Source organism: Taudactylus pleione, unplaced genomic scaffold, assembly GCF_031769625.1.
Source record: "Taudactylus pleione unplaced genomic scaffold, aTauple2 ptg001408l, whole genome shotgun sequence".
In the NCBI taxonomy this organism is placed as follows: domain Eukaryota; kingdom Metazoa; phylum Chordata; class Amphibia; order Anura; family Myobatrachidae; genus Taudactylus; species Taudactylus pleione.
Window position 1 is genome coordinate 1,806,610 of NW_028285808.1, and position 12,992 is coordinate 1,819,601.

At 43.1% G+C, this 12,992-nt stretch overlaps 1 protein-coding gene across 1 annotated transcript in view; it reads left to right on the plus strand.

Moving 5' to 3' along the window:
- Window positions 1-12,992, plus strand: part of EVC2 (EvC ciliary complex subunit 2) — a 135,395-nt gene that overhangs the window by 98,292 nt on the left and 24,111 nt on the right. The window contains exon 17 of the mRNA XM_088463562.1: window positions 12,135-12,356. Within this exon, the coding sequence (XP_088319688.1) occupies window positions 12,135-12,356 (222 nt within the window). The remainder of the gene's footprint in view (window positions 1-12,134; window positions 12,357-12,992) is intronic.

A 12,992-nucleotide genomic window follows, 5' to 3' on the forward strand; every position in this document is an offset into this window, starting at 1 on the left:
TCATTTCTAAAATGGAGTCTTGTGGCCATTCGCAAGATGGCATCGCTGCGATCAAATTTTAAACCGAACTTGTCTCAGCCAATTATTCAGCTTTGACAGTCCACCCTTTGATAGCAAACAACATGCTATCACAATCTGCTATTTAAATTTATTTTAGGCTTACATTTACATATTAGTGTTATTATGGGATGGCACAAGGTGGTTCTTAATCCATCAATAATGCGTCTCTGGGTGGGGACATAAAACTACTATTATACGCACACCGCAGATCTTGGAAGATCATGTGACAGGTGTGGGAATGCACCAGTCTTATAACAGCAGTCTTGAAGGGGAATTTGAGACTTTACATTGTCTGAGGTGTTCTATAAATAACATTTCAATCATGTCTAAATATTATACATTTAAATGATGGTACTTCCTAGCTCAGGGTTGTAATGCAGTTCTGTATCTACCTTGGTATACATATTATCATTTCTGACCACCATCATAGTTTCATTCTTTCGTTTTACTCTGTTTTTACATTTTCCACACTTCAACACAATAGGAACACACCGGACGCATATGCCAATTATTATGATGACAATCAGTATAAGGATCAAGAATTTGCCTATGCTGGCGATCACTTCCTGGACCCATTCCCCTAGACCTGAGAACCATTTCACTGGGTTCAGCCATGACACCCATACTTCTATCTTTTCCCCTGCTTCAGCCACTGATGCGTTATGGTTCTTACGAAATTCCCACTTAAGCTGCAGAATCTCATCCATCTTCTGGTCTATCACCTCCTTAGGATCGCTGGTATCATTGGTGACATAAGTGCAACATTTTACTCCAAATTGGGTGGCTAACGTTACGCAATACCCTCCAGTAACAGCAGTTAAATAATTCAACACTATCCTGTGTTGCACTAGTTCTTTCTTGTATGCTTGCAATTCTCTCCCTGTGAACCTGAATGTGTCATCGTACATCTCGGTGATATTATCTATTAATTTAGCAATTTCCTGGATATATCTAAAATTTAATGTACCCCTAGCAATCCTGGTGGGATCCAGGGCGCTAAAACTTGGAAGCCAGTTGTCTCACTGATTAACTGAGCAGCTTTATGCATATCACCAGGTATCATATTTCTCTTGCCTCTGTGTTCATATTGCGTGTGAAGATATGGTGACGGTGTGTTTTTATGTATTCCCAGCATTTCAACATGTGTGAGGGTCATAACTTCTGGGACTACTCTTCCCAGATAACACAAACCTTCGGAACTCGGGGAGAGCCATTTGTACGCTTTTCTTCCACATATAAAATATACATTATCGGGTAAAACATAAGGAATGGCATGCATCATTATCATTACACACATTTCCCTTGCAAATAATAATCCTATCTCAGGCTCTTCCATCTGGTATATGCAAGTTTCTGGTTGTATTATTTTAGCACAATAACCATCTTGTACTTTACCAATAATTTCTTTGGTGGAACTCAATGTATACCTGTACCTAAAATGTTTCCCACTTGATTTAATTGAGCGTAACAGATCATAGTTTATGGACTCATTATCAGCTCTTTGTGAGAAGGTCATCGTCTGATTATTCCCCGTCACTTCCCAACCTCCGGGTTTATTGGGGTTGGTTTTGTTTAAACACAAAAGTGATCTATCTACTTGGAATTGATAGAGTTTGAAATGAGGTGGTTTGGATGAGAGGAATTTTCCATCCAATGTTTTCCCTTTTTGCAGTTCTAAAATTTCCGTGACATGCAGCGGAAATGGCACCAACCCTACATTATGCTGTCCCTGTGGCACATGTGAACACACCCAGCAATCAGTTTGATTTAACACTTTGCCTACCATGCTGTGATAATCCTCTAAAGGATACCCTCCCCAGTAAGGGTTATATTTAGGTTGGCACCGTTGGATACAGTTCTCATCAACTAGGGACCCACAAAACTCACAAATACAGGAATCTTCAGACGATAAACCTCCACACCTTCCCCGAGTATCCGGAATGACAGCTCTCTTAACAATAACAGTACTAAGATTGGTCAGACACTCCCCTGATTGGCATTGCACTCCTCCTGATTCCACTCCATCAGCACTGCCATCAGCTCCCGTTTCCTCAATCGGTCCCCCATCACAGACACTGGATATTCCCGAACTGACCAAGATGGTGAACACTCTAAAAGAGAATATGAGAATGAACACAGTAGGCCCGTCCATTTTAACAACAAGTCCTGCAAAATTTCTCTCGATTCAGGTATCTCACTGTGACCTTTTCAATCCTCCCAGAACAAGTTCGCGAGCAACAGGTTCACACTATCAGCCTTGTCTCTCCACCGGTTGATTGACCTTTTTGCAGTGAGTGGAATGGACCCAGGTATCTCTCTCGGCCACCTTCAAAGATGTAGTACTCGTCAGCAGCACCTGGTATGGACCTTCCCACAGATCAGTCAAACAACCTGAATGCAAGAAATTTCCGATCATTACATATTCTCCTGGTTCAACATCATGACAGTTAGTTTCAGGCATATCATTAGACAACAATTTCAGTTTCTGCTGCTGTTGCTTTAACTGCCTACTCATTGATATAAGATACTTTACAGTTACCTCGTTGTTACCCTTCAAGTCTTCCTGGGGACTTATAATCAAATGAGGTTGTCTGCCGAATAGTATTTCAACTGGGGACAGATTCAGAGGAAGTCTAGGAGTGGTCCTTATGCTATGTAGGACCAAAGGTAACGCTTCTGGCCATCCTAGTCCAGTTTCTGCCATAATTTTACTTAATTTATTTTTTAATAGTCCCATTCATTCTCTCCACCTTGGCACTGGCTTGCGGTCGGTAGGGGGTATGAAGTCGGCTATTAATGCCCATCAGCTTACACATATTTTGGAACACATCACCTGTGAAATGAGTACCCCTGTCACTCTTAGGGATACCGTACCTGCATACAAATTCCTGGACTATTTTCTTGGCAGTAAGCGCAGCAGTATTAGTGGCCGCTGGGTAGGCCTCAACCCAGTTGGAAAATACGTCTGTGCACACTAATACATACTTAAGGTTCCTGCAGGGTGGTAATTGGATGAAATCCATTTGTATCACCTGGAAAGGTCCATCAGTAGGTGGAATGTGGGACGGTTCGGTAGGGATCGCTTTCCCTATGTTCTTTCTCAAGCAGGTCAGACAGGACATTGCCATCTTCTCTGCTTGTGAAGAAAAACCTGGTGCGCACCAGTATGCCCTCACCAACTTGCACATACCCTGTTTACCTAGGTGAGTTAGACCGTGTGCTGCCTCAGCCAGGCTGGGGTAATATGCCTTGGGGGCTACTGGCTTACCATGTCCATCCCTCCAGAGCCCAGAGGACTCTGGCCCACATCCCTTGGACTTCCAAATGGATTTTTCCTGAATTGAACACAAACTTTGCATCTCAATTAATTTCAGCATATCAATGGTTTGGAATGACATAATTGTTTCAATTGGGGAAGACATTTTTAACCCTGCTGCCCATTTTGCAGCTTCATCAGCTCTGTTGTTGCCCAGTGACACCGGGTCATCCTCACATGTGTGGGCTTTGCATTTAATTACTGCCACTGCTTTGGGCAGTTGGATTGCTTCTAAAAGATGTTATATGTCAGGAATGTGCAACTGGTGTGCCTGCTGCTGTCATAAAATTTCTCAGACGCCATAGAGCCCCAAAATCGTGCACCACTCCGAACGCGTACTTCGAGTCAGTGTAAATGTTAGCAGATTTGCCTGCTGCCAGTTCACATGCTCTAGTCAGTGCTACTAACTCTGCCACCTGGGCTGAGTGAGGAGGACCGAGAGGTTTAGCTTCCATGATGTCTGTATCATTTACAACAGCATAACCTGTACATAATTCACCTGTGTCTGTTTGTCTATGACAACTCCCATCCGTATAGAAAGTTACATCCACATTCTCTAAAGGTGTGTCATGTATGTCAGGTCTAGCAGTAAAGGTCTGATTCAGATATGTCATACAATCGTGAGTATCATCATGTCTGCCGAACTCACCTCCCGCCAGCAACTCTTCTCCTTCCACCCTTTGTACATCATGTTGTACATATGGTAGGTATGTTGCTGGATTCAGCGTACTGCAATGTTTGACAGTAATATTTGCAGGAGCGATTAGAGCTAGTTCCCATTTGGTGAACCTAGCCGAGGAGACGTGTCTGGTTTGAGCTGAGTTCAACAGAGCAGATACAGCATTGGGAGTGTAGACAATCATAGCATGGCCCAATACTACGTCCTCACTTTTACTCACCACTAACGCGGTAGCTGCTACACTTCTCAAACAGGTGGGGAGTGATCTTGCTACCGTGTTCAATTGGGCACTGTAGTATGCTACGGGCCTACTGGCATCACCATGCTTTTGTGTAAGGACACCTGCAGCACAACCATCGGCTTCCGTACAATATAAATCAAAAGGTTTTTCATAATCGGGTATTCCCAATGCAGGAGCTTTTGTAAGATCAAGGAAAGCCTGTTCTGATTCCTCAGTGTGTATGACACGATCGGGCTTTGAGGAAGAGACTAGTTCCTGTAAAGGCAAGGCCAAAATAGAAAAACCTGGGATCCACATTCGGCAGTATCCACACATTCCCAAGAAGGTACGAATTTGCTGTTGATTCTGCGGCAGTGTCATGTCTTGTATGGCCTGGATTCTATCATTTGTAAGATGTCGAAACCCCTGGGTTAGGCAGTGTCCCAAATATTTTACTCTGGTTTGGCACGGTTGTAACTTGTCCTTAGCCACTTTGTGTCCTGTATGCGAGAGATGAAGTAACAAAAGTTTAATATCATTCAAACATGACATAAACGAGTCAGAACATAGCAATAAATCGTCCACATATTGAATTAGAACTGATCCATTGGCAGGTTGAAAAGCTTGTAAACAGTCATGCAATGCCTGGGAGAAAATACTGGGGCTGTCTATGAAACCTTGGGGCAATCGTGTCCATGTATATTGCACACCTCTGTATGTGAATGCGAATAGGTACAGTCAGGGTGGAGAGGCACAGAGAAGAAAGCAGAACAGAGGTCAATGACAGTGAAATGGGTTGCATTTGGTGGGATCTGCATCAGGATGACAGCTGGATTTGGCACAACAGGGAATTGGCTCTCTACTACCTTATTAACACCTCTAAGGTCTTGCACCAGCCTATAACCCCTCCCACCACTCTTCTTTACTGGAAAGATGGGACTGTTGGCTACACTAACTGTACGAACTAAAATTCCCTGTTGCAATAATCGCTCAATTATTGGAAACACCCCTAGTACTACTTCCTGTTTTAGTGGATACTGGGTTATTTTTGGAGCTTGCCTACCGCCTTTTAAGTTTACTATTACTGGGCTTACGTTTGCCATTAATCCAGTGTCCTGTCCATCTTTTGTCCAAAGGGAATCTGGAATTTGGGACAACATTTCATCTACTTGTGTTGGATTTTCTTTTAAAACGGTAGAGTGATACATTATCCTTTGAGGAGTGTCTAACATATCCCGCACCTCGTATACCATTCTCTCTGGGATATCTAAATATACACCATCAGGGGTGCAATATATAACACATCCCATTTTACATAACAAGTCTCTGCCCAGCAGGTTAGTAGGAGCCGCGGAAGCCAGTAGAAAAGAATGTCTGGTATGCAACGGCCCAATACTAACCTCTGCAGACTTTGTTAAAGGATTACGTTCTATTTTACCTGTCACACCCATTGTTGGTATTGTCTCGTAGGTCACCTGTAAATTAACGGGAGATTTCATCACTGACTTGGTCGCCCCTGTGTCTACAAGAAAAGGATATTCAGTACCAGCTACATCAACCATCAAGACCGGTTCTTCCCTAGTACTTCCCGTTAACCTGACTATCTGTAGACCACAGGTTTGACCTGACCCCTAGCATTGGCTACCATTCTCCAATAAAGCATTTACGGCTACAATTGAAGCTGGTGTTTGCTGAACATTTGCTGGTCTCTGTGCATATCCCTTATGGGGGTATCCAGGTTTCCCTTGATGTGGGGTCCATACTCTTTTTACTGTACAGTTTCTACTTAAGTGTCCTGTTTGTTTACAATTAAAACATGTCCGTGATTCAGGTGAAAGCATGTGTTGTTGTGAAGTTTGAGCAGAGGGTATAGGTGGTGGATATGGGTAAGGATAGGGAGGGTAAGGGTATTGTGGGGGGTAAGAATTAGGTGGATATCCTGGGACCTGTGGTTGCATTGGGTTAGTGGGATAGAGTTGTGTTTGTTGTTGAGTGGGGTTAGTGAGAGCAACTTGTTCTGACATGAGTGTGTGTGCAAGTGCAAGCGTGTCTGTTGGCTGTGATGTTACCGTCATTCCCTCCAGAGCTTGTATACTGACAGCCATTAGTTTTTCGCTCTGGGCCTCTCTCTTCTTGGAGATGTTTTTGTCATGTTCTATGGCAGACTCTATGAGGTTATCTATTGTAAGTCCCCTCCAGCCAGGCTGTGAGGTCTGAACCCGAGTTTTTAAATTCTCTTTTAAACCGTCCATTAATATCGTGACTATCATTCCCCTTTGGTGAATGCTATCTTTAATATCTTCTATCCCAGTGTACTGGGTGATAGCCTGCAGAGCCCGGTCGCAATAGTCTTCTGCAATTTCACTCTCCTTTTGTTTGATTGTGAAGATTTTGTTCCAGTTAACTACTACTGGAAAATATACACCCAATTGAGTCACAATGCGGGAAATGTTACCTTGGTTTACTTGGTCTGTTAAGGGAACGTCGCCATCCAATACACAATCCGTGATAAATTTTGTCACGTCGGTATTGCGTGGTAGACAGGCCCTTAACACCACACTCCAATCTTTATTAGTGGGCTCATGAGAACTACCCAAATTTCTCAAAAATCTTTGAGATTTGGCTAATTCCTTTTTTGGATCAGGGAAATCATTTATGATGGAATTTAGTTCTGCTCTTGTCCATGGACAATGCATTACTACTTCCCTCGTGGGCACTACACCGTTTGCATCCGCATTTCCATTCGGAACAGTTATTGTCCGAATGGGATGCAGACTGGCAGCGTTGCTACCTCTGACCTGGTTACCTGGCTGGGGGTTTAATCTGCTGCTGCTACATATGGTATTAACAATTTCCTCAATGGGTGCAGAGTGTATTAACACTTCCCTTGCTGTTACCGATGGAGATGGCGGCACCACCCGTGATTGTGGTGATGCAGCATCTATCATTTGCACAGCATGGGAAATGGCAGACATTACAGCAGGCTCATCATCTACATCATAAACATTTTCTTTATGGTTACTTAAAAGGGGGTACAAATTGCTTGTTACATTTTTATGGGTATTGTTTGTAACTGTACTTGCACCTCCATCCACATAAGGTGGGGGAGGTGAGCGCGGCAATACTCTCCACGACGCTACCTTGCCAATTTGCGGCTCGCCCGTATTGCAACTCAGCGTTGCGGACGTATTTTCTGGCAATGCGCTCGCAACGCTAGTTTGCGTCGTTTGCACATTTTTAAGCCAAGCATCCCATACTGATGTGATCCTGGACATTGTCTAACACATTTTTGTCAAAACTACCAATTCTGGGAAACGGTCTGACACTCTTCCTCGTCATATTAAACCATAAATCACAATACCTTATTGCATAAGTACCATACTTAGTATGCATAATACGACGGGCCGATCCAATCGGAGCCTCCATTAGCATCACATCATTGCCTAACATCTCTACTGTTTGCGTGGCTCCCATTCTGAGACAACTCCTATGCTTTTCAATAAAAATTTAAACTGGTGAAAGACAATCAAGATACTTTCACTTACCTGTGGACGATTTAAGTCGGTGGCGCCCACACACCTGGATAAGATTTAGTAAGGCAACTTCCACACCTAGATAAGATTTGAAACAGGCAACCCACACCCGGATAAGTTTTAGTAAGGCAACTTCCAAACCTATGAGAGTTTATATGTCGGCTACTCTCACGCACCTCTATACAACAAAGACAACATGTACACCTGCTACTGTGTATAGAACGGTAAAGCTGCTTACCGAGCGACTAGGCTAACCCTTGCACCTAGCCCTTAAGGATCATACGATACCCTTAACTTTGTTCAACAAGTATTCACTGTTACACACTTTTTTTCCTGTGCAGAAAAATACACGTTTAACCCAGATATTGGTAATAGAAAAAAAATGTAAACCTCAATGGCTTTGTTCAACACGTGGCAGCAGAACCGGGAGTGCATATACGCTATTGTGCGACCATCTGCATACACATTAATGCGACTACCACACAACGGTATAATGACTTTTTAACTGCGTACGCAAAAATGCGTTTTAGCCGCGTACGCAATACTGCGGCACCCCTCTAAACACAAGGTTCTATCAACAGAGGAAAACAAACTTTTTCCTCTCTTGTCCCTGGATTCTAGTCAGCTTCCTTAATTCACACGGAGACGGATAGCGATCTTTCAGCACAAAGCGGTTGCAGGCAAACCCTGAATGTGGCCACTCCACCCTTTGCTGAAATATCGATGACCGTATGTACTGTGTGAGCAGGTAAGTGACTTCTTTACGAGCCCCCAACTAACGAAACTGGATCAGAACCTTTATATACCCCTGCCTATACCTTCTAAAATCCTTCCTATAAACCTCTAAGAATAACGCTAATTTGCGTACGCAGTCTGACCGCAAATAAAGACAGGAGTGGAATCTGTGGTTGCAACGCACAAGTATTATTCAGGTAAAAGTACAGTCAGTTACACGCAATTGATACATACACAATTTAGGCGTAAAAGAAAATAATACAGACCCAAGTACAGTATACATACGCTGTGCCTCCGGACCCAGAGATAGATCTCAGAATAGAGACCCTCAGTTCATACAGCATTCAGCATGGACTAAAAAACCAGTATACGCGCACACATATTTATCCCCCTCAGACTAAAACAGGACAATGGAGAAGTTTCTTGCTGATGTCATTGGTTCCCAGAGGAGAAGCATATGTTACAGCACATTTAACAGGCTGGTTCAAATAGACTCTCCCTGCCTCTAACAGCAGGGGAATCTTTCTAGTAACGCCTTCTGTACATTCCAACAGTTTAAACATTTTGTTGCTTGTAGGTTCTGCGATCCCTAACTTTAGTTTGCATGATGCGATCTCTCCACCGATAACACCGGGATGCTGTAAAAAGCATACGCATCAGAACAAGACCAAACACAACTTGCTTATCATGTATAATACCTTAGTTATCAAAAACCTTTATTTCTCAGCATTGAAACTAACTTAACCGACTTAAATCATACATTTTGATGCTTATGGAACCTTATGTGTGAATATGGAATGTGTGGGTATTCAGGGTTTGATATAAGGACGCTAGTTAACTTGGGGCAGATGCGTGCGCATAAAGCTACTTTTACATCGGTTTCATTCAGTCTTATGCATTCGCTAATATGCGACTAGTTAATAGCGCTGTTGTGGGTATGATTGTGTGTATGAGAAATGATGAAAGAAGCGATCGCATAGTGCTAACATAAATATCGCCACATGTAATATACTGTGAGTTTACCTAAAATGGCGCTTAGGCGGCCATTCGCAAAATGGCGTCTTGCGATCTCATTTCTAAAATAGTCTTGCGGCCATTCACAAGATGGCGTCGCTGCGATTAAATTTTAAAGCGAACTTGTCTCAGCCAATTATTCAGCTTCGACAGTGTTTATGTCATGTCAGGGCCATTTAACTGGTGGCCCACACGCCAAATCAACCGACAACATGATGTCAACATTACTAATGGTTGTACTATATTCAACAGCTAGTTGCCAATTTGGCTTATACCAGTGGCGGATTTTACCTAGGTGCTGCGAGGCTGCTTCCCATTGGAAGCACCACCTGCCAATCACGCACAGGACCACCTGCCAGTCCGGGTTGCGATTAGCAGAGAGTTGGCTTCTCTTGGAGGCCGCTGCTCCACCTTTCGGGCAGCTCTACAGGTCTTCTTGGGGCTGCATACAATGCAGTCCCCAGATGCCACTGTAATGCATCGCGCCTCCGCCGCTCATGCGCTGGTCCCGTCGCCAGATTCATTGCGCAGTCGCCGAGACCCGGCCGGCCACGGACAGACTAGCAGCATCGGCAGCCCCCCTCAGGTAAGAGGGCAGGAGTCGCTACTGCTTATAACCAGCAAAATTGGGTTTGCTAGCTTTTAGTTTCACTTTTATTTGTCCCTGTTGTGGGTTTGTGGCCTTGTTGGAATTTTTTTGCCGTTTTCTTTTTTTTTGTAGTTTATTTTTGCCGCAGATGAGACTGACAGAAAACTGTACTATAACGCCACACTGATCAACAGTGATATCTGCTTGCTATGAGTTATAACACTGTGGGGGAAATTCAGTAGTTATTTTGCTGGGTGTCTATCAGAGCAATTCAATTGCTTATTCGATAGATGCCCGTTAGTGCTTACCGCGCCCAGAAGCACCGGGTTTAGCCTTGCAAAGTGACTAAACCCGACTAAACTCCTGGTTTGGGCCCCTAAACTACCTACTTTGCACACATGTTTTCTCGCACCTCGGAAGGCCGCGCGAAAAAATGTGTCTGCCACGGCTAATGGGCGGCTATTGGACAAACCATGGAATTGCTCTGATAGGCACCCATTTCTTATGACACCCAAAACAAAAATATTGAATTCCCCCCATCGATGTTATCTGCACCATGTCATTATATAAGGCTGTGGGCTGATCGCATATGATTATCTAAGCGCATCATGATTGATTGAACTGCTCAGTTATGATCATTCCATTGAGGTCTCTTATGTGTCACATATGAAATGACAATCTTAAGGGCAGCCATGAGATGATTGGGCTTTGGTAGGAAGGAGGGCATGGCCATGGCTTGTGGTGGTGTGTCCATTCCACATTATGAATCTTGGGCACCATCCATAGATGTCCGTTGTCATGTCAACACCATGTTGGGGACATCACTGTGCCAATTGGCAAGCCTCTATCTCAGCGCCATTGATAATTGGAAGATCACGTTAGAGATGTTGGCGTGTTTTAGCAACACAGATTGGTCTATGTCTGTGCACATGAGTAGGTGTGAGTGACAGGAACCCACAAAGTGAAGCCAGCAGGTCAGTTTTTTACCCAATTTCCATCTTCAAAAGCCGAAGCCAATATCTAGTAAATGTTACTGAAGGTGCTTTGGGAACACAGAAGCAATACACCCCAAATGTTTTCTTACCTTCGTTTTGTAATGTTTTACTTGATAACATTTCTTTATTTTTCTCGTATTATTGAATATTCTCCAGAGAATAACTTTACATGGTAGCATCCACAATTAGTAGAGTTACTCTAGTTGTTATTCAGTTGTTCTTCCTGTAAATAATATATGTGTATAAATTACAATGCAAGTTGGTGTTCTAAAGCCATGGTATATCAATGTACATTTGTTAAGAAAGTGTATTTTGTGGTAAGTAAGGCCGGCGGTAATGAGGGGAGACAGAATAAAAAGAATGCACTTTATTCAGTTTCAGACTAGAATATGGAATTCCCAGATGTATAGCTGAAATGTTTTATTTATTGCACGCATTTTATATTGTAAACGTAAAAGCACTGAGTCAAGGATTGTCTAAGCTGTCAAAGGTTTAAGGTCTTTTGTTAGAAATGATATAAGCAGAAACAGTCTAATAAGCCCTATCTTTTAAATATTAATGGGCATGTATATTTTCAACAAAAGGTCATCTATTTGGTCCAATCAGACACATTCACCAGTACAACATAGTGTTTTGTGGTTTAGTTTAGAAGTAATAGCGTTGTCTAGCCTACTGTGCGATAATTCTATTTCGTTTAAGTGGGCAAAAATGGCGCTGATATGCAGCTTTAGGGCTGTCTGTCCCATTTCATTCTGTGTTACCTTCTTTGTGTAAGCAACATTTCAACAAGAGTCTAACCAGGTAGGTTGCAGATAGCATGAGGATTGTAAACAGTAGGGGTAGAGTTAGGAAATCAGGGGTTATAATAGATTTATTATATACTGTACATTACTTCATGGTGGAACTAGCAATTAAGCACAAGTGACCTTAAAATAACAAAATGTTTAAAAGTTTTGAACAAATATGTTATTATATCTTCTACATATCTAACAGGCCCGAGGAGAGCTGCTTCTGCAACGAGTGCATCAGTTGAAGGCCAGAGAGTATAAACTGGGGGAATATATTGCTTCTTTACAGTTCCAGGTTGTTAATAATAAACTACGGGCCCTGGAAATCCATTCAGCACTCCTGCAGCTGCAGTCTCTGTTATTGGAGGAGAAGAACAAGTCTTCCATCACGTCAGAGTATGAACAGCTCCTGCAGACACTAAATCAGGTAAGAGCAGGGGCTGGGCTGGGCATGGCAGCCTCAATGGCAGAAAATGGCTGACTTTTTTTTTTTCTAACGTATATTAAAGTACAGATGTATTCTCTTGCATCCTTGCCGCTTGCGTGGCAAACATGCGCATGCATCGCGCCAAGGGATTTGCCGTGGCCGCGTGCGCCACGGTACACCATGCCGTGGCTGCGTTCGCACCATGCAATCCTATGGATGGCGGGTGTGAACGCAGCACACACACCCGGTTGCAGGCACGCAACTCACGCCATACGTGCTGCACAAGCAACAAAGATACAAGTGGACATATCTGTATTTTTTTTTCTTAAAGTGAGTTTACCTATATTTTGATTTGATACCTAATGGTGTCACTTGTCTCTGGTTCAAAATTTGGTCAACCTGGGCTTTGGACTTCCCAAACTTTGATTTTTCACAACATGTTTTAGCCTCTATACCTTGAGTTCCCAACCACGGTCCTCAAGGCACACTAACAGTCCAGGTTTTAAGGATAGCCATGCTTGAGCACAGGTGTTTTAATTAGTACTGCACTTATTTTGATTTCACCACCTGAGCTCAAGCATGGATATCATTAAAACCAGGACTGTAAGTGTGCCTTGGGGACCGAGGTTGGGAAAC